A 20,908-nucleotide genomic window follows, 5' to 3' on the forward strand; every position below is an offset into this window, starting at 1 on the left:
CATGTCCGTATTATTACTCGTCTGTATACCCTGAATCGGTGATTCAGCAACGACAGCGCTTTGCGCTGCAACTCGTATAGTTTCATTGCTGCAATCTCATTCACCTTGTTTAGTTTTTTTCAGTTGTTTCACTGGCGGCGCGGGTCGAAATATTTTTCAGAAATATTTCTTTACAGATGATGATTAGCATCGTCAAGAAGAGTTTGCGGCTGACCTGGCGACCCAGTCGGCTCTCTAGCCTGCGACGCAACTTTTCTGATAGTGCTGACTTTCCTGTGAACCCAGAATGGACCAAACAACAGACGCTATTGCGCAAACAACGTTCGGCCCGACGGTCCTATAATGGCCACCATCTCGACAAGAATGGTTTTGGAGACGCTGACTTCGATAGTTTCGATGGTGACTGGGGTAATTTCACCGCCGAGGCCAAACAGTATTGGTCCGAAAATTTGCGACCGTTGCAGAAACCCGACTGGATCGCCAGATCTGAGCCCACTGCAGAGACAGGCCCTACGTGGCTGGACAAACTACTTGGTCCGCACACGCAGCCGCAGAACGAGATCCGAGTGAAGCAGCTGCACGACTACTTCCAGCACTTTGACGATGCATATTTCCAGAACATAAAGCCCAATAGAGCTAGCTTCTACCAGCAAGAAATAACCGAATATGGAAATGCTTTGCGCAGGTACAAAAAGCTGAACCTTGACGACTCGCAATTGCAGCGTTTTAGCGAGCGTACCCTGCTGCTGAACCAGATCACCGACCATGCACAAATCACGGCAGCCAGAGCAGCTCTATTAAAAGAGAGCAGCACGCACCCTTTGCCCGACAACATACGAGGAAAAAACGGCCCCATCGAAGCGATCCAAAATTGGTACGAGTCTCTTCCCCTGCCAAAATACAGCCACATCGGCCGGGAAGATTTCGAACTGCTCGCTGCCACCATTAATCAGACTCTGGCCCAAGACATCACGGAACTGGTTCCGGAAACACGACAGTGGATCCGTTTGTTCTACTCAGAAATGGTTACCAGCCGCATCCCACTCACAGAAATTGAAACGCACAACTGGATAAGACTCAAGTTGGCCTGTTCTGAAGGCAATAATGTCCTCGACTTCCTTTCCCTCTACCCATATAAATTACATGTCTCGCATTTTAATTTGCTGCTTCCAATCGTGGACCCACAAACACTTCTGACACAAATGAACAGAGCAAACATCAGCCCCGACAGAACCACGGTGGTCCATCTGCTAGAGCACTACGGCAGCAAAGGTGACCTCAATAGCGTGCTCAATACCATATTTTTCACGATTCACGACTTACGACTCAACCTTGACTCACAGCTTATAGAATCGTTTATAGGCGCTCTCATCAAGGCCGGCGAAACCAAGCTCGCCCTCTTCATCCTCGTTCAAACGTGCCATGTGTACGAAATCAACCCGACGCTCGAACCGCATGACACTCTTTCTGAAACCCAGACCATCATTCTGGACTATCTGGTGTCCAATTTCGTGCATCTTGACCGCGTCACGCTCCAACATTCAATCAAGCCCACGGCTGCCATGATCAGACCATTCCTCAAAGTGTACGACTCTGCCAGCCAGAAAGACGTATTGGCCGCGCTCGTCCAGCTGGTTGATAAGTACGATATCGAACTATAGTCCATTAATTGACCTCAGCAATTGACCTGAGTGAACAAATTTCTGTAAACTATGCGATCTTCGTTCTTCGTACTCACCACCTCGCTCCAGATTATTTCCGCACTGAGCTGGGCGCCGTAGACACACCCAGAGTCCAGCCCCGTGCTGAACTCGCGGAAACACACGCCTCTTTTGGCATCGTGCCCGTAGTACACTTTTGTGCCGGCGGTCAACGCGTCCTCACTCGCGTTTGCAGCCACTTCAAGCTGGCGCCGTGTCCAGAACCGTGTCCATGGCTTGGATTTCTCGCCGTCGACCACCTCGTGACGATCTTCGGTCGGAATGGTGTAGTCTGGAGGCAGCAGATTGCGGATAGTCAGGATCGCCTCTGGATCCTGATCTTGCAGGGTTTCGACGCTCCATACCAGTCCGCCGTGGACAGCGACTCCGCTTGCCGGAGTGGAGGCATATTTCGTCCGTTTTTTGTTCGTCATTCTCGGAACAGGGCCCAGCTCCTTAATTAGCGAACACTTGGAAATATAGTCAATGTGTTCAGGCATGAGCCGTTTTGCAATCCGCATCTGCTCGTCCAAGTCGTACTGTTCTGCTGCTCTTAACTCGTTTTTCGACTCGTTAAAGCCGACGCCCGGAAGACCGTGGTACTGCACATACCGTTTCAGAATCTCCCATTCGTGGTTGCCCAAAATGCAGTCGATGCGGTTCTGGATGGCGTATTCGAGCACCCCGAGCGAGTTCTTGCCTTTGGCCAGGAAATCGCCAAGCAAAACAACGTGATCGTAGCGTCCGCCGTCAAATTTGACGTGTTTTAGGAGTTTCTGCAGCTCAAGCAGCGAGCCGTGAACGTCTCCAATAAGAATAAGTCGTTTAGCGGGCCTTTGGCAAGCTGCAGCCTTCAGCTTCCGAAAATGTCTCCTAAATAATTTGGTATCCTTGTCCAGCAGGTTCCATTTCTCGAAATTGGGCACGTTTTTAATAGGTGACTCGGGATCGTTGTAGTTGTCGTTAATTATCTCATGATCCGCCATTTCAAGATTCTCTGGAGGTATCAGGGGGTGTAGATAGACGGGCAGTTTTGCAACTTTGATCAAGTCCGGGACGTCTGCGGACGGGGGTGCCAGACTAGGCAAGAAGACCATCAGAAAATATACAATTGGCAATCCGATTATTAGTCCGAGCCCCCAAAGCAGCCGTCTGGAAGATCCAATGCGGATCATAAGCCGTTCAAATGGACTGAACTCCTCGTCTTCGTAGTCATCGGGTCTCTGAAGAGGGGTGGTTTCCGAGACCATGGAAGAGTAGAAAAAATATGTGCAAAGATGTTCTGCCAAGAGTTTAACTGCACTAAGCGAGCTCTCCAGAATGGCATTTTGCTCTTAAGTAGTCATTAAAGCGTTTCAACACTATATACAAGCCGTCTAGTTTTTGGCGGCCTTGTCGTCGCCGTTGAGCAAGCTCGTCAACATGCTCTGGATGTCGTTGGTTTCCTGGTCAACAGGCATCCGGGCAAGCTCCTTCTCTGCCTCTGCTCCGCCCAGCAGCAGCTTCATCCGCTGGCCAAACTCGCGGGGGCCTGAGATATCGTAGTACCAGAAACCTCCTGTAACGAACATCGCCATCGACGAAACAGCGAGCAGCGAAGCATGTGCGACCGCGCTGGCAGCATCTCGGTAAAACGAAAATTTAGGAGGAACATGGTTGTGCTGGTAGAACGTCGGGTTGTATCGTCTGGCAATAACACCCCGATAGGCGATCTTGGACGCAATATACGTCATCACAGCACATCCATAGAAAAGCGCCGCCTGTCGGAAACGTCTCTCGTTGTACTTTGTAACAGCGTCGGAGGCGGTCTCAGACTTGCCCTCCTTCTTGCTTCCCACGCCTCCCGCACTGAGTTTCGGAAGTCCTAGCATAACAATTAATTATTATTTAAATCGATTTAAATTTTTTGGCCATAAATTATTTGATAATCAATCATGTAGCCAGAGTAACGTGATTAATCATTTAGTAACCTGTGCGAGAGCAGCATCTTGGAGATTAATGATTTTCACTCCGTGCTCGCGATACACACTTTCGGTCTTATCATTGGCGGACGGATCGACAGCGCGCGAACAGTCTTTCAAAACAAATGTTTGGAAGCCAAGGTCTGCAGCATCCACAGACGAGTTGAGGACGCAGTAATCGTAGGCCAGACCAACAGTGAAAACATGTGTTATTCCGTTTTCACGTAGGATCTTCTCGCACTCCGTGTGGTGCAGCCCCCAGGTGTCCTGGAAACAAGAGTAGTACTCCCGATCCTGCAAATATCCCTTTTTCACGGTGTAAGTAGGAACCTGCTGTTTTTGTAGCAGATCCTCCAGAACAGGTTTAAACTCCTTTGCAAGCTCGGCGCCCTTGCTGTGCTGCACACAGTGGACTGGCCATAGCACCTGCTCCTTGATGGTCCCATTGTGGGGGTGTTTGAACTGTTTCGTGGTGTAAGGCTCCTGACCGTGATTTTTGGCAAAGGACGTGTGGTCTGATGGGTGCCAATCCAAAGTGGCAATGATCGTCTTCCAATTGTACTTATCAAGGTCCAATAACTGTAAGATCGGGTCAATCACCTCCCTTCCCTGAGGCACGGCCAATGCTCCGGTCGGAGGAAGAAAATCTTCTTGGAGATCAACGACAATTAAAGCTGATTTTGTTTGTGACATGTAGAAAAAATAATCAATTATACGGGGTAAATTTTTTCTGTGTGGGACTGACTTTTTATAGAACTGCTGGGCCTTTTTTAAATCTTGATTCACTTAAATACCACGAAACTCGTTTTCGATCTATATTTGAGAACATTTGACTAACTTGCCACTCATACCAAGCCCTAAAGTATACCAAGAGCAACTCTGTGGTACTTGGAGGTTATTGACCAGCACTCTGTAAACAAGACACAGCATCGACATAGGGGGAGAGATTACACGTTTGCCGCATAAATGAACCTGACGCCTGATTTCATTCACGATGCATGCACGGACGAGTCTCCGCTATCAGCAGACCTCAACCTGGAGCTTGGATCAAACGCCAGCTCGATCTCGTCGTCCGAGTTCTCGTCCGACTCGGGATCAGCAAATAGGAGATTGTCTCCAGAGCACAGGGTCGGCCCTGACGACGAGCACGAGAGTGATCCGGACCTTTCAGAACTTTACACACTCGAGGACGTGTTCAATTCGGCTCTGATCAAAGATCAACAGGGCTCAACAGGTGTTCTGGAGACTCTACAGGCGTTGGTGCAAGAAAGCCGCACAAAAATCGATATTGAAAATCTAGCCAAAAGGCTTACGGACGCAGACCCAGAAACCAAAGACAAGTTGCAGTTGGAATTTGTCACGGTGTTGACCATCATCAAATTGACCAAAGAGCTCAACAGTGTGCTGACTAGTCAAATGAGTGAGCTTTCCTTCCAAAAAGCTGCCACTATTTCATTGGCTGCTATGGGCTTGTTCAAGTATCACTTCCAGCTAGAACAAACCCACCCAAATTTTGGGTTCAAGAACTTTGGCTCTTTGCTGAGCCTTGAACAGTACAACCTTGTCAAACCGATTTTGAAAACTCTTGTTCTGGCTCCAAATTACAACTATGCAGAGCAAGAGATGATCAAGCAACACTTCACCCTTTTCATTGCTATGCATCTAATGAACAAACATATGTTTGATGCGCTCTTGTCTTCGTTTACTCAAAAAGACACTTACACCATGTTCACGCACATATTTGCAGGAGAGTCGCAAACTCCCTTAACGGCCAGCGGAGGCCTACACTCTCTTTTTGAAAACTTCAATCGTTGTGAAACTTTAGCGCAAAGCTCGCTGTGCGAAGACAAAGACTCGCGCACACTGTTTGGCATTTTATTTCCTCCCAACTATCAGCGGGTTGCTACTCAAAGTGTCGATGCATTACTGAAAATGCATCATCTTTGTGCCAAACCTGACATGTCTTTTGGGAAGCTCAACGAGGTGTTGAAGCTCTATCTGGAAAATGGCATAAACAGTGAGATAGTCTCATTGTACTCTTTGCACAGGCCAGCGCTGTTGAAGACCTTACACAAGATCGTCGACTTGCAATCAAAGAGCGTCACTAATTTGCAAAAGGTGAGCTACTATTTGCTGGCAAATATTAGCGAGTTTATTATCACCAATGTTCCGCTAATTAATATCGATGATCACGCTTTGCTCGTGATCCTTTTGAACATTAATAACTCCAATTACAAGGAAAGTTTGGGCATCACAAATGACTCTTACACGTACGAAGTCACAGAGACTACCATAAAGATGTTGTTTGAGATTGTGGACCAAAACTTTAAGCTTGATTACCCAAAGGAGTTGAACTTGCTAAGCTATCTGAAAGTCAGCTTGAAGAACATCGACTACAATCTGAATTCTTTCGAATCCTTCTTGAAGATTTCTGCGCTGTTAAACGACATGGGAAGCAGATTATCAATTCACGCACTGTTGGAGACTGTCCAGTTTGTTCTTTCATCAAGCTTGAACAAGGAGCTTTTTGGTTTAGTTGGTCAATCTGCAAAAATTCCAGAGCTGCTCAAGCACCCATTTGGATTTGAGTACATTCCTCCGTTAGGAAAATCCAATTTCATTTTTGAGAACAATCTCAACATGGGTGACGATTCGCTGAAAAAAGTTCGGGCACAAACAAAATCAGCCTTCAATTCACTTCAGTCTGGCACTCACCACAGAGTTAAGGGCACTAGGGTGTTGCAGGACTGTGTTCTTTTGTGTGCTATTGTGAAGTCTAAAGTTTACAATTTTTTGAGAGAGTTCAATGATGAACTTGGCTTGATGAAATTCTCAACGGAACAAAAATCTGCTGTCAAAGACGACACGATGAACAAGTTCAAGCAAAAAACGTTTACGCAACTGGCTCTGTTCAAGTCACAGCATGGGTTGGATTACAAGATACTAAACAAGTCTGTTGATCTGAACCTGGCAGCTACGCTCGGCAGCTTGAAAGTCTGCGGCAATTTTGGCAGGTTCCCAGAATTGGTGGACTCTTCGTCTTTATACGACAGACCGTTTTGCAACATTTTGTACCACTATCAGCTTGACTCGCTTCTTAGTTACTTACTTGTTTACAAGGAGTTTGGGCTTTTTAGTCTGTTCAAGATGATGAAGACGGTTTTGCTTACTGACTTAACCTTGATACCTATTGCTTCAAAGATGCTGTCAAACCTGGTTGGCTTTGAAAACTCGTCTAACAAGCCAAAGATTCAGTACATCACAAGCATCATTCACCAGAGCGATGTTTTGTGCAATCTTGTGAGACAATTTGTGGAGCTTTTTGATGATGCACGCTCTAGCTCGTTCAGACAATTACTCGATTTCATGAAAATCCATCCTTCTCCAATCAAGCCCTCTAAGATTCCGAAGGGCACTGTTGAGCTGGATTTACGGCATTTTCTTCTATATTTGGAGTCAAAGCCGGAGGAGCGCCAAGCTGTTTAAATTCGCATGTTATCATTATTTTTGGTTTAGTCTTTGCTTCTCGAAATGAATATCTTATCAATACAAAATCAAATTAATGTTGAAAATTAATATATACGACTCACCAGGTATTCTATGCAAACCATTCGCTTATCACCTGCTTTCCCTCCGTGTTGTATTTATTCAAAAGAGCAATGGCCTGGTCCTGAGGCAGGGTTCCCAGCAGCTGTTTCACGGTTCCCACGACTTTCTCGGCGGTCTTGCCGGAGATCGAGCCGAAAAGCAGCGCCTGTACCACATCGTCCACGATTTTAGGGATCATGCCAGCGACAACCGGATGCTGCTGTTGAATCAGTTCGGCAAGGAACATATAAGCATACGGTGCCGCTTCGTCGTCCTGGAGCACAGGCATCAGCTTGAGCCAGTTCTCCACCACCTCGTTGGCATTTGGAACATTGGAGCCGAAGGAGTGCAGCACCTTGGCAATGGCTGCGATCGAGTTTTCGGTAGCAGATAGGTTCTCTTCCGCTTTCGAGTCCGGAACGTTGCACATGGCCAGCATCGATCCCAGAGTGGCAATGCAGAAATCTTTAAAGTGGTCTCTTCCGTATTGCGCACAGGCACCCACGGTATGCGAGGCAGCCTGTCTGATACTTGCCTGAGGAGATGTGAGCGACTCGCCAACAGGGTTCATGAAGAAATCCTTGAACTGGAACGCCAGAGGACCAGTGTACTCGACAAGGTCAGAAACGGAGCACAGTGCCAGCAATCTCAGCGAGGTGTTTTCGTCATTCATGTACGAGGCAAGAGTCGGGATCAGAGACTGGTACGCTGGCAGGAACCGTTCTCTTGTGCTCTTGAACATCGCGGTGATGCCCTTGGTGATCTCGTCGAGCAGTTCTTCGTCGGTGTACTCCTCGTCGTCCTCCTGGACCTCCTCGTTGTACTCATCGTCGGCATTTTCTCTGCTCTTGATCCTCTCGTAGATCTCGGTCAGGTTGGTCTGAATCGAGTTTCCGGCAGCTAAGATCTGCTCGTCCGATAGCACATTGGCGCCAATCAGCTCCAAGCCCTTCGAGATGGCATAGTAGTACGCGACAAGCAGTTCTGGAACTGGATCGGTTCCCAGCTGGTGCACAAGCTTGTCGAACATTTGTGTCCACAGCTGTGTGGCCTGAGGCGATGTTGAAGAGCCGGTGGCCTCAATGGTGCACTGGAGCAAAGCAGGCATGGTCAGGGCAGAAGAGCCTCTCACACCGTCGTGCAAATAGAAATCAAGACCTGGAATCACAATATGGGTTGCAATATCCTCCACGTACGGGAAAAAGTCTCCGCCCAGCACCTCGGCATAAGTTTTGAGTAGCTCGATCGCGGCAGTCTTGTCGTCGAGAATGGCCGTGTGCACTGCAATGTGCTTCCCGGCCAGCTGGATAACGTCAAACTCCTCGTTCTGGTTGAGCTCATCTACCTCGTCCTCGTCCACGATCGAGATGTCCTGCGCAGCTTTGGCAGCCTCCAACAGCGGAGGCAACACACCAGGCAAGTACGGAATGAAATCTTTTCCGATCAGCTTGCAAATCCTGCTCCAGCCTTGTTCTAAATACGTCTTGGCCGGATCGTCTTCTCCGGTCAGGTTATTTTGGATATGAGCAAAAAGCTGGACGATCTCCTGCGCGTTCGGCATGAACTTTTCCTTGCCGACCGCCAAAGCAATCAGTGCTGAGCACTCAATCGACTTGGCCTTGAGCAGCCTGTTCTCCTCGCCCATGTCGGTTCTCAGCACCTCCAGCAACAGCGGCATCAGAGTGTCGTAGTATTTGATGAACTTGGTCTTCGCAGCGTCTGCCACAATGGCAATGGTGGTGATCACCTGCTCCTGGACGTATCTCTTCGGAGCGCTCTGCAGCAGCGTCAGCAGGTTGGTCAGCAGGTCGTCCAAATATGGCTCCAGAACCTCCTTCGTAGCGTCCTCGCAGAAGTTCACAAGAGCAGCAGCAGCGTGCGCCTGCACCCGTGGCACGTTCTTCGTGGTGAGCATCGAGATCAGCGCAGGCAGAATGCGGTCGCCGGAAGTTCTCTGGATGACGTCAGCAAAATCAGTGGACATCTGGCCCAGAGCGTTACAGCACGCGTACTGGACTCGTGGATGACTGTCCTGCAAGGAGGGCAAGATCAGGTCGAGAATCTTGGGGATCTCGGCAATAAGCACCTCTCTGCACCCCTCAGCGGCAGACGACAGCGCCATCAATGCCGCCTGTCTCTCGTGCCAGTCCTGCGACTGGATCATCTGCGGCAGGTACTGGAACAGCGGGCCGGCCAACGACTGGCCGCCAAGTCTAAGAGCTGCTCTGTCAAGAGACTGTCTTGCCGCATTGTACTCATCCTCTTCGTCGTCGTTGTCGATTTCGTCCGAGTTGTTCCATTCTGCCGCGTCCTCGTCGTCGATGCACACCTCGGTCATCAATTTGAGAGTCACGAGCACAATCGTGGTGGCATATGACGATTCTCTCTTGCACATGTTCGGCGAGGTCTCGCAGAAGGTTGTGAGCAGCTCGAGAGCCGCCAGTCTGGCCGTAGAGTCGAGAGATTTGTTCTGAGCCACCTCGGAGCAGAATCCAATGATGGTGGGGAACATAGGCTTGAACATCTTTGGTGCGAGGTCCACCAGCTCAATCAGACTCTCCAAGACAGAGGCCAGTGCCGTATCCTTGCCGTTTTCCAGCAGCCTAGGCAGGGAGTTAAGTAGGTTGGGCAGCAGAGAGCTGAGATTGGTCCACTGCGACTTGGGCAGATTCTCAAAGAACGCGACGAAGGCAGAGCACGCAGCAATTCTTACGTCGTCGCTGGCGTCCTCAAAACCGACATGAAACATCTTGAGCGTATCCTGGAGCTGATAGTTGGTGATAATTGCCGGAGTGGTGCTGATTATTCTAAAAGCAGACTCCCTAAAGCTGGGATCTTGGTTGGTGGTGGCCTGCATGATGGTAGGCAGCAGGTTAGGCCAGCCAAAGGAGTCGTCCTTGGCGACCTCGGCGACCGCGTCGGCGAGCTTGTGTCTGACATTATTGGACTGAGGAGCGGTGAAACCTTGCAATAGGACGTTGCGCACCTCGGTCTTGGCCTGCTCGCTGATGTGGTCAATCTGTCTTGCGGTGACGGAGTAGCCCTGCTCGGAAGGCGACTTGATGGCAAAACGTCTAAATAGCACTGCTGAGAAGGCCTTGGTGCTGTCGTCGGCTGCAGTTGCAGCCTGCTGAGCAAGCCAAACAAGAAGAATATCGACGCGGTCTTTCTTAGTCCACTCCTTGTTGAGCGTGTGTTCTGCCTGCTGACGTATGGCGTTATCTGTGGAGGCCAAGCCCGACAGCAATTGGAGCAGTATGCCAGATATCTCTGGTGGGATTTGCGACATGGTGAAAACGACGCCAAATGAACGTGCGGTGTGTTTAACGGGGAGATCAGACTTAGTATTACCTGTATGAATTATCCACTAGTTTTGCTGAAGCAACTTGTCTTTTCTTCCAAATGCGCCACTCAAACCGGAACCACCAATTACTTTATGTCTTTGTTGGTGTTAGCTGTCTAATGATTTGATTTTTTTTCACAAGGTAAAAAAGTTCCCGAATTGGGGTCGTGCGTGTACCGGTTGGAAAGTTTCAAAAAAAAAATTTTAGATCACTATAAAATAATTAATTGGTTATGGGATTGGGAGCTCCAAGGACCAAGCAGCGGTTTGGGTTGGACCCCAGAAATACAAACTGGTCGAATGATTTGTCGCGGTTTGGACACAGGCATCTGCAGAAGTACGGCTGGAAACCTGGCCAGGGTCTTGGGCTGACCAACAATGCGACTACCTCGCATATCAAGGTGGTAATCAAGCAGGATAATACTGGGCTGGGAGCCTCGCTTGCGCGCAAGTCGGCGAAAAAGGACGAGTTTGACAGTGGTGAGTGCACGGGGCTGGACGTTTTTCAGCGGCTTCTGGGTCGACTGAACGGCAAGGAGGCCGAGGTAAACGAGCAGATGGACGAGTTGCAGCGTAACCGGATTATCAACGGACGATGGGGGATCAACTTTGTGCGGGGGGACGTGCTGAAGAGCACGTGGGACGCGAAGGAGGGAAAAATGCGGGAAGGAGGGAAGGACAAGGACAAGACGGACAAGAAGGACAAGAAGAAGAAGGATAGAAAGCACAAAGACAAGAAGAAGCACAAAGACGAGAAGAAGCACAAAGACAAGGAGAAATCGCGCAAACGGAAGAGAGACGACGCTGAGGTTACGCGCGAGTCGATGCTTGCGCCGCGCGACCGCAGCGAGACGCCGCCGGTGCCAAGCGGCCGCATGGCTCTTCGACAGAAGTGGATTCAACAGAAGCGGCTTGCAGTCGTGGACAGCAAGGCGTTGCAAGAGATCTTCATGGTGAAATAGAATCGCATAGCATCAGAGCGCAATTTAAAACATAATGTATATTGAAAGCACTAGATAAAGATGTAGGAGAGTCCGCCCAAGAAGAAGGTGGAGAACAAGGAGAGCAGGCCCAATTGTGGGGCCGACAATGGGACAGCGTTGACACCCGCGCCGGCAGACGACGACGAGGAGCTGGAGCTGCTGGAGCCAGAGCCGGAGCTGGAGCCGGAACTAGAGCCGGAGCCAGATGCAGGGGAGGAGTTTGAGGAGCCAGTGGCCGATGGAGAGGCCGAGGCAGAGCTCAATAAGGAAGAGCAGCTGGATGCTGTCGAGCCGTTGGTATTGAGCGAGGCAGAGCCGCTGAAGTCGCAAGCCGACGAGTTGGAGTCCTGTTCCTCGTAGTATTTGTTGAGCAGGAACGAAAGCTTGTCCTTGGCTGAGCAGTACGAGTATGCGCCGTAGGAGCCGTTACTGCCGCTGGTGGAAATTTGAGAACAGTCGGTGAGATCGCAGACGATACCGAAGAAGTCGCCGTAGTCGTCGGAGTCGACGCTGTCGGAGACGACACATTTGAGCGACGACTCAAGACAGTCGCACACGGCCTCATTTGGAGTTGGAGGAAGGTCTGTGGATGCCTTCCAGTTGCTCTGGCTGGTTGGACAACTCAATTCTGTGGCAGACTGCGATGCAGCAGAGGCAGACGCCGTGGTAGGGCTAATTTTCGCGAGCTCACTCTTGAGGTTAGTGTAGTCGCCCAAAGTCGAGACAGCATTGTCTTTGATGGAAACGAGGCCGTAGTCGTTCTCTTCCTGGAAGTACATGTACACGATACCGCCGGACCAAACGTCTGTCATTTCATCGGAGTAGATAGCTTGCACCTCTGTGAACTCACGTGGCTTGACGCTGTTGCAACCGTACTCTGAGAAAAAGATCGGGATCGTCAAATTGGAAAATTCCTTCGTTCTCGCCTCGTAGCCGGAGCTTGAGAACGTGGCATTTCCACACCACTCGTACATGTTGATACCGTAAAAGTCTGCCTTGACGTCGTCGTTTCCACAGGAGAAGTAGTCCGCAGACGGAACTCTGGTGTTGGCATCGTCGTTGGCCGAGTAGCCGATCGGAATGTCTCTGTAGTTGTTGTCCTTCATGTACTGCTTCATGTCTCTGATAGCGGCCTTGACGAACGGAGCAGCGTCACTGTTGGTCTTGTTGGTGATAACCTCATTACCTGCAAAAAAGCCGAGCACGTTGTCGTAGCTTTGGAACATATCGATCACCGTGGCATATCTGTTGTACAGATCGACAGTCCAGGACGGACTGGTGGTCTCGATCGACTCGTTTGGGGTCGAAAGATCGGAGATCACATAGATTCCAGCATCCTCGAGCAGAGACATGCATCCGTCGTGGTCCTTGGAGGCATCGACTGCATACACCCGGATAACATTGATGCCAAGGTTCTGTAAGTACGGGATGTCTCTCTTGCACGAATCTTCGTCAGCGAGCGGATCGACATAAGTTGCGTCGTCGGTAGCATTTTCTGTGTTCTTCTGGTACGCGACACCTTTGACGTAGAATTGGGACCCGTTGTTCGAATAGAAGAACTTGTTGGACACCACGTCAATGGTAGGCAGAGCCAGCGTGGTGGAGAGCAGGCCCGTGAGCGAGAGGATAGATTTTAGCTGCATTTTTCAGGCCGGAAAAAACGAGTGAATTTGTAGCAGAGAATATAAATCGTCGAGCTACTACAATATATAAACTGGCAAACGAGGCACGGCAGGCATGTTTCCCTAGTAAACAAACAATAATAGTAACCACCGTGTATCAGAACATTCTGTCGTTTCTTTTAAAGTCTAGACACTGGACAGGGGGGCAGCCAGCTCTTGCAGGATTTTCTGCCAATAAAAAACGCAAACAGGCAATCAGCAGGATAATATGCGAGAATTGAGAGGCAGCGCTGACGCGGTATCTCACCCGTTCCAGGATCGTCACCAGGGTTCTCCGCCTCGAGCTCCCGGGACAACAATCATGACGCAGGTGCTTGCAGTTCTAATTAAAGATATTTCCCAAACGGGTACTATGCGGCTATTGTGGGCCCTGGCCGCGGAATGAATTTCGCTCGAGCTATCTTTAAATAGCAACCAAGATATGTGTGGTCGATCGTTCTTGGCACGCTTGGTGACATCTCTTGCCTTGCCCGTCTCAGATATAACTACCACATTCTACCGCATTTCTGGGTTTGATTGTTCTATTTAAACTTTAGAGTCCTACATTGTCAGAACAACCAGAGCACCAACAGCACACAGACCAGAAACCAGGATGGTGTAGTAGCTGTTTGAGCTGTACGATCTAACGGCGGCGCTGCTGGACGACGATCTGGAAGATGTGGACGAAGAACCTGAAGAGGACCCTGACGACGAGCCCCTGGAGCCGGATGCAGTGGAGCCAGAGCCAGAGCCAGAGCCGCTCACGCCGGTGACGGTGCCGGTTCCGGCGGTTCCTGCAGCGCTCAGGATGGAAGAGCAGGTCGACGCGGTGGTGGCGCTCTGGATGCTGGCAGAGCCGTCAAAGTTGCAGGCGCTGGAGTCCTTGTTCTGGTTCAAATAGTACAGGTTCAGAGCGAACGAAAGCATGTCTTTGGAGCTGCAGAACGAGTATGCTCCGTACTTGCCTGTCTTTCCGTTGGCAGTGATGCCATCGCAGTTGACAAGACCGCACACGGTTCCGAACAGCTCCTCATAGTCGTCGCTGTCGACGTCGTCAGACACAACACACGAAAGGGAGCTGGTCATGCAGTCACAGACAGTCTCTTCTGGCGTTGGTGGCAGAGTGTCGGACGCATTCCAGTACTTGAATCCGGTCGGACACGACAGCTCGGTGGCGGTGCTGCTGGCCGAGCCGAGGGTGGCTGAGGTTGGCGACACGTTGTTGATCTCGGACGAGTAGTACTTGAAGTCGGTCATGGTGCTGACGGTGGTGTCGTCGATGGCAGAGACAAGACCATAGTTGTTGTCCTCCTCGAAGTACATGTACACAATACCTCCGGACCACACGTCGGTCATCTCGTCGGAGAAGAGGGTTGGGATATCGGTGAATTTTCTAGGTTGGACGGTATTGCAGCCATACTCGGAGAAGAAGACAGGAATTGTGAGGTTAGAGAACTCCTTGGTTCTGTCCTCGTACCCGGACGTTTCGAATGAGGAACTTCCGCACCACTCATACATGTTGATACCATAGAAGTCGGCTCTCTCGTCCTCATCTCCGCAAGCGAAATAGTTGGCCGAGGCAACTCTGGTCTCGGAGTCGTCGTTCGCAGAGTATCCGACCGGAATGGTACGGTATCCCCTGTCCTTGATGTACTGCTTCATGTCTCTGATGGCAGCCTTGACGAACGGAGCGGCGTCCGTGTTGGAAGAATTTGTGATAACCTCGTTTCCGGCAAAGAATCCAAGAACGTTGTCGTACTGCTGCATCACGTCGATCACAGACGTGTATCTCTCGTACAACGCCTCAGACCACTCAGGGTCCGTGGTTGAGATCGACAGTTTAGGCTGCGAAAGATCCGCGATCACATAGATGCCCGCGTCTTGCAACAGCGACATGCAGTCGCTGTGGTCCGCGTCGGCATCCAGAGCATACACTCTGATGACATTGGTGTTCAGCTCCCTCAAATAAGGAATGTCTCTTTGACAGGTGGTCTTGTCGGCCAGAGGATCGACAAAAGACGTGTTGGTGGTCAGAGCAGTGTCGGCTTGGTAGGCCACTCCTCGAATATAGAATTGGGATCCGTTGTTCGAGTAAAAGAATTTGTTTCCGGCAACCTCGATGGTTGGGAAGTCGGAGGCGGCCTTGGCCACAGCGGTCAGGGCGCCAGACAGGGCACCGATTGTTTTCCACGAGAAGATCATGTTTGCAATAAGCGAATTTCGAAGTTTGTCCGCAACGTGCAAATTTTTGGTGGTGCTGCTATTTTTGTTTACCTTTGCGTTCCATTTTCGTTCCGCGTACCAGGCTTAGCTACGGTTAAAACCCGCGCTGAAATTTGGCAGACGCACGTTTACAGAATGCTACCATGTATAGATTCCGCTAGATCCAGTACGTACTGAAGGTCTCGACGCCCGGCTTCGAGCGCAAAACCGTAGAGGGTGCCTTGTCGCCCGTGTCATTGTTGTCCTGGCGATTCGGCTGGATCAGCCCGTAGAAGTCCTCGGGTACATACTCAGCAATGGAGTCAGACAGCGTGAGATCCACCAGCACTGGAATCACCACAATCGCAGCAAACAGCAGGATGATGAAGAAGAATAAAAACGCGTACTTGGTCGCCTCCCGCGCACGGACCTTGCGCTGCGTGGTGGTGTAAATCGGGCCCCGCAAGTACCGCGATGGACTCAGCCACATCAGCATGCACGAGTGCCAGTGGTCGATGTACGGCACAAATAGCAACGGCGTAAATACAATCAGGATCAGATGGCCAATGGCAAAGTCGGCTGCAAAAAGACTCATTTCCACCGTCTTCACAATCAGCTCCCGCATTGGCTGCGTGATCGCATACCAGCCCAGATCACTGCCTATCCATTTTCCTGACCACCAAGCGCGGTTCGTGTAATCTTCCTTAATCTCTCTGGTGAGGAGCATGAGTTTCACAGCCTGAAATATCACCCGCTGTACATACAGCGAGCAGGTAAAAGCACACAAGAACCGGCAGAAGTTCCAGCCTTCCAGAAACCATATCACCTCCATCACAATAATATGCGAGATCACAGCAGACCCATGTGCAAGCGCAGCGAGCACATTGGGAGCCTTTTTGCAACATATGCTTAGTATTGGACCTGCAAAGCAAGAAAGAGGGAAAATTGCAACCAGGATTGAAAGATTCATCACCAGTGGTGCAAACACCATAATCGCCAATCTGAGCACCGAGTTTACTGGTCTTGGATCCTTGACACCGGTTTGCGCATTGATGAATGTGTAAGCCATGAAGATGCACACCGTTTGGAATAACGGGACAATTACCTCCGCGAAGAATGTATTACCGAACGGAGCACGGTGAATATTGACAGGCACATATTTGGCCTGCTCCAGGTTTGTTCCCATTATCTTTCTCTTGAAGCCAGTGAATTTGGACCTTGAGAAACGTGTAAATCCGATCCACGAGTTCTTGTGCCACTTGGAGTTTCCCCTGCTGAGCCATCTGATGAAATCTCGATAATCCAAGAAAAAGTCGGTCCAAGCAAATTGATGAGGGTTAAAAATAAATGGTGACAGACACAAGGAAACCAAAGTGATCCAGAACCACAAAATTGCTGGCTGCCACATCGTCACGGTTCCGAATAACAGAATCAAGAAAAGTCTGGTACCTGAATAGATCGAACTTATTGCATACGTTGAGTATAGCCTTGTAAATGGGATCCTCACTATGGCAAATCCTCTACCTGTTGAAATATACCTGGCCCCACCAAAAACAATGTCGTTTTTCAGGGAGTTAGAATACACCTGGCAAACAAAAACCTCAAACAGGGGTGAGAGCGAAAGGAAGTGGAAAAACAGTCGACTGAATGCTTTCCAAGCTCCTCTTTCCGATAGCTCGTGGAAAACCAAAGGAACGAACGAAATGAAGAAACAAATGAAAATAGACAGAACATATCTGGTCACCCAGTCAAGCACCGGTTGCAAGTTTTGACAGCCTACCGGTATCTGGAGATCTGTGATTGGCACATCTTTATCGTATATGCATGCAATTGACTCGTGATTCATCGATCCCAAATTGACCATCACCAAAAGGAATAATTGAAGTGAAAGCATAATAAATAAGTTATTGATGTGGAATCCTGGATGAGCATAATAGAATGACAAAAATCTGTCAAGTGGTAAAGACGTTCCCAAGTAATAATATTCTCTGGAAAGCATTTGCTCGCCCATTCCTCCACCAATCTTGGATGTAAAGTTGAGGATGGTGCCAAATCCAAGATCTCTGCCTTTTCCACATTGGTAATAGTCACAATGCTTGATTCTGCCTCCACGCGTCACTGCGTTCATTCCAGCATATATATCTTCATTCAGATGAAGTCTTTTCTGTGCTTTGGAAATTCCTCCTCTGGTTGTCATGAAGACTGCATTTAAGAAGTCAGGATGCCCATAATGAAGTTTACCCCCAATTGCAGCCAGTGTACGTGCGAACAGAGTACCAAAAGTTTGCTCTTTTGCAGCAGCCACATCACCCAGGACACCGGTATTCTCCGAGAATATGTATTCCCTTGCTCCTATGATGGCGACAGGGGCGTTTCCTGTATTTGGAACAGATGGGATGTATGGGTTTGTTGTGTCGTAATCCATCTCCTCAAACTCAGACAGTACAGATCTAATTTTCAAACACTCTTCTAAATAATTGTCTTGGTTTGCGTCAATGACCTGGATGTATTCACCCCTGTAGAAAACCAGGCAATGATTCTGGTTGTCCGACTTTCCGTCCCCAAGGATAGGGTTACCCGAGAGCTGGATCTTGTAAATTTGTTTGAGCTCACCATTCTTCTTATCATCTGACTGATATAAAACAGAATAGAACTTGATGTCGGCTTCTGACGCTCCTTCAGGAACTTCCTGCTCTAAACTGGCAATATAAACTTCTGGATAGGCATTCAATAACACTTTAACGTCACTCTTCTCTTGTTCCGTAAACTTTTGGTACCTTTGCATAGACACTAAAAGTCTGAATTTGCGGTCTGCTATACTATTCAGATACTCTTCAGCATTTGAGCTTCCTCCAAACATCTCAATCATTTCAGGATTTTCCACTTTGTGCAACAGCTTTATGGCCTTTCGGTAGTTCATGAATCCTGAAACTGTACGATACAATGTCTGGGATCTCAATGTAGCCCAAATTCTCGTTCTTAGGACGTATTCGGGAGCCGATGATTTGTACCCAATGCAGTAGAGCGGCAGATCACTAATTTTATTCTCGATGAAGTCTTTCTCTGATTTGACAGTTGCACCTGGCATCTTTTCACCCTCACTGTAGGATATGATTTTGGTATCACGCACAAAATAATCCCATTCGTGAGGAAGCATATGCTTCAAATACTCAAGAAGGGATATTTTCGAGCTTGGATCCTCCTTGATTATTTCTTTCAAACCTAGAAGTATTTTCTCTGAATAATGCGGTATGAGAACCGTAAATGTGGGCATTGCCTCAACTGGAATTGGTTCAGGAATAGGTGTTGATAGAGATTGAGCAAAAAATGATATTCTTCTTTCTGCCTCCGAGTTTGGCACAAAGAAATCTTGCAAAGTGGTCGTACTATCATCCTGGAATAAAAAAAAGGAGGGCGTTCTTAATGCAGTCTTTCCGTCTGCCTCATCCGGTATTTGGTCGTAGATGAGACGATGCACATGGTCTACCGATAACAGATGTTCGCGATAAAGAGAAATCACAATTGCGTTCCACACCTGCGATGCAAGAGTGCTGGGTTTGAATTTCACTTCCATGTCTGCCGTTGATAATAGCTTTGAATAGATCCTTTGAGGTAGCCTGCTGAACACATTCCTCCAAGGTGACAGGATCGATATTCCACTGAAGAATGACAAAGAGAGAGAGAACGCACAATTCCAAATAATATACCAAAGGTAAGTATCGAGGAAGAAGAGCACCAAATCTGTCAATATCATCAGTGTTAAAACAAACTTTCCCTGATTACGGCAAAGTATTGTTCCAAAATAAGCTTCTCCGTGGCATCGACTGTAATCTATAATAGACAAATTTCGAATTGGATCTCTAAGGGATAAGGTCAAGAAGAAATATGATTCGACAAACTTGGCACTGAAAACTAGTATCCAAAGCATGATAGACAAGACTGAGCCTCTAGAACTTAGTTTGGGAAATGAAGAAGTAAAGACTTTGGAAGCATCGTAACCTTTGGCTCTTTTGTTCAAAGAAAATTCGAAAAGACTGCCCAAAGGCTGAACGGCGAACCATAGGGTGGTGAGGATAGATATCACCAGTTGTACAATGGATAGAATGTATGCTAGTCTGGAAACCGTGTTAAGGGGAATCATTCCAAGGATGAAAACTGATGGTCCAAGGTTTATAGCTGTGATGATCATCAGAAGTACTAGCCTTCTGAAAAGATGTTTTGCACCGGGCCAAAGCCTTGGGACAAATGCCCACTCCGCAATGGTGGCAATAATCTGAATCAGACAGGAGATGGTACCTCCAAGTGCCATGATAGAGAATCTTGCTTGCGGGGTGGGTTGATTATTCAGTAGCTGAATATAATTGTGTGTGTAAAGGGTCGGAGAATTGAAACTGGAGTAGTACCAAAAAACAGAAACATGGATTATCCAAATTCTGCTAAAATTGGTAGCTAAATGCCACCAAGTTCTTCTTTCCTTGTACGTTTTGTAAAATGCTTTCTTCCATTTGATGTTTCCAAGCTTCTTGTATCGTTCGTGCTTTGGCAAATCCATCAGTTTTGTGCCATCTGTCGTGATCATTCGCTGAAGGTTTTTACTGTACCAGAAAAGCTGGTTCATGTCGTCATAACCGATAATTTGATGGTGGTCTTTTTCTCGTCTCACGAAAGCTCCGTCAATCAACTTGTATTGTTGGTCTCTGAGGTAGTTGTATAATGGGTTGATTACCCGTGTCAAATAATCTCCCTCCTCATAAACCACCCTTGCTGACTCGTCTTGCTTGATATGCTGATAATAGTCGAACGAGCACTTGTATATGAAGCAAAGACATTCTGGGCAAAATCTCATATTATTAGCTTCTCCCCATATGAGCAAGTAAAGGGCTATGTGTTCAACCATCTGGCTTGGGGTGCAGTCGTACAGTCTTTTCTTCCATCTATATTCAATGACATCGGTTTTCTTGCTGGGGTGGAAAGAGGGCTCCGATAAATCATTTGAGTTATCTGACTTTTCAGGCTTTCCCTTTTTCTTCTTGTTTTTCTTCAGCATTTTGATATCAACGTCATTGCTGAGCTCGGAATCATCGTCCACCATGGCACTTAAGTACCATTTACGGTAGTTTGCATTTTCTCCACCGATGTAATCTGCATGTAATAGCAACAAGGCATGAGGAGCTGGCATTCTACTGGCTTTCGAATCCAACTGGATCATCAAATGATCGTACATATTAAGCGCAGAGCTACGCTGAAACCCAAACGTATTCTTCAATTCCATGAATATGTCATAAATTTGGTCTTTGGTGATGGGAGCCTCGTCATCGCTTGTCCACGAGTAATAGGGATCATCGCTGATAGGGGGCAGCGTTTTAGGTTCTTCAGCCGCTGGTTCTGGTGCACTAAATTGATTTGGATAGTATCCCCAATTGGACTGGTACTGCTGTTGTTGCATGTACTGCCAGTTGGGATCCGCATA

The 20,908-nt window shown here is 48.4% G+C and overlaps 10 protein-coding genes across 10 annotated transcripts; 3 read left to right on the forward strand and 7 right to left on the reverse strand.

The window, feature by feature from the left end:
- Nucleotides 1–176: 176 nt before the first annotated feature.
- Nucleotides 177–1,661, forward strand: HPODL_01674 (uncharacterized protein; the record flags this gene model as incomplete). The annotated part of the gene is made up of 1 exon (XM_014078189.1): nucleotides 177–1,661. The coding sequence occupies one exon, from the start codon at nucleotides 177–179 to the stop codon at nucleotides 1,659–1,661; it is 1,485 nt and encodes a 494-aa protein (XP_013933664.1).
- A 14-nt stretch (nucleotides 1,662–1,675) lies between these two features.
- Nucleotides 1,676–2,950, reverse strand: HPODL_01675 (uncharacterized protein; the record flags this gene model as incomplete). Its single annotated transcript, XM_014078190.1, has 1 exon — nucleotides 1,676–2,950. The coding sequence occupies one exon, from the start codon at nucleotides 2,948–2,950 to the stop codon at nucleotides 1,676–1,678; it is 1,275 nt and encodes a 424-aa protein (XP_013933665.1).
- A 126-nt stretch (nucleotides 2,951–3,076) lies between these two features.
- Nucleotides 3,077–3,571, reverse strand: HPODL_01676 (uncharacterized protein; the record flags this gene model as incomplete). Its single annotated transcript, XM_014078191.1, has 1 exon — nucleotides 3,077–3,571. One exon carries the CDS (start codon nucleotides 3,569–3,571, stop codon nucleotides 3,077–3,079), a length of 495 nt encoding a protein of 164 aa, XP_013933666.1.
- An 87-nt stretch (nucleotides 3,572–3,658) lies between these two features.
- On the reverse strand, nucleotides 3,659–4,354 carry HPODL_01677 (nad(+) salvage pathway protein; the record flags this gene model as incomplete). The annotated part of the gene is made up of 1 exon (XM_014078192.1): nucleotides 3,659–4,354. The coding sequence occupies one exon, from the start codon at nucleotides 4,352–4,354 to the stop codon at nucleotides 3,659–3,661; it is 696 nt and encodes a 231-aa protein (XP_013933667.1).
- Nucleotides 4,355–4,627: 273 nt separating this feature from the next.
- HPODL_01678 (uncharacterized protein) lies at nucleotides 4,628–7,147 on the forward strand (the record flags this gene model as incomplete). Its single annotated transcript, XM_014078193.1, has 1 exon — nucleotides 4,628–7,147. One exon carries the CDS (start codon nucleotides 4,628–4,630, stop codon nucleotides 7,145–7,147), a length of 2,520 nt encoding a protein of 839 aa, XP_013933668.1.
- A 112-nt stretch (nucleotides 7,148–7,259) lies between these two features.
- On the reverse strand, nucleotides 7,260–10,538 carry HPODL_01679 (Importin subunit beta-3; the record flags this gene model as incomplete). The annotated part of the gene is made up of 1 exon (XM_014078194.1): nucleotides 7,260–10,538. One exon carries the CDS (start codon nucleotides 10,536–10,538, stop codon nucleotides 7,260–7,262), a length of 3,279 nt encoding a protein of 1,092 aa, XP_013933669.1.
- A 287-nt stretch (nucleotides 10,539–10,825) lies between these two features.
- Nucleotides 10,826–11,554, forward strand: HPODL_01680 (Protein PXR1; the record flags this gene model as incomplete). The annotated part of the gene is made up of 1 exon (XM_014078195.1): nucleotides 10,826–11,554. The coding sequence occupies one exon, from the start codon at nucleotides 10,826–10,828 to the stop codon at nucleotides 11,552–11,554; it is 729 nt and encodes a 242-aa protein (XP_013933670.1).
- Nucleotides 11,555–11,604: 50 nt separating this feature from the next.
- HPODL_01681 (Protein EPD1) lies at nucleotides 11,605–13,218 on the reverse strand (the record flags this gene model as incomplete). The annotated part of the gene is made up of 1 exon (XM_014078196.1): nucleotides 11,605–13,218. The coding sequence occupies one exon, from the start codon at nucleotides 13,216–13,218 to the stop codon at nucleotides 11,605–11,607; it is 1,614 nt and encodes a 537-aa protein (XP_013933671.1).
- Nucleotides 13,219–13,797: 579 nt separating this feature from the next.
- Nucleotides 13,798–15,438, reverse strand: HPODL_01682 (pH-responsive protein 2; the record flags this gene model as incomplete). Its single annotated transcript, XM_014078197.1, has 1 exon — nucleotides 13,798–15,438. One exon carries the CDS (start codon nucleotides 15,436–15,438, stop codon nucleotides 13,798–13,800), a length of 1,641 nt encoding a protein of 546 aa, XP_013933672.1.
- A 178-nt stretch (nucleotides 15,439–15,616) lies between these two features.
- Nucleotides 15,617–20,884, reverse strand: HPODL_01683 (1,3-beta-glucan synthase component GSC2; the record flags this gene model as incomplete). The annotated part of the gene is made up of 1 exon (XM_014078198.1): nucleotides 15,617–20,884. One exon carries the CDS (start codon nucleotides 20,882–20,884, stop codon nucleotides 15,617–15,619), a length of 5,268 nt encoding a protein of 1,755 aa, XP_013933673.1.
- Between the last annotated feature and the right edge of the window lie 24 nt (nucleotides 20,885–20,908).

The sequence above is a fragment of the Ogataea parapolymorpha genome, chromosome VI, assembly GCF_000187245.1.
Source record: "Ogataea parapolymorpha DL-1 chromosome VI, whole genome shotgun sequence".
NCBI classification, from domain to species: domain Eukaryota; kingdom Fungi; phylum Ascomycota; class Pichiomycetes; order Pichiales; family Pichiaceae; genus Ogataea; species Ogataea parapolymorpha.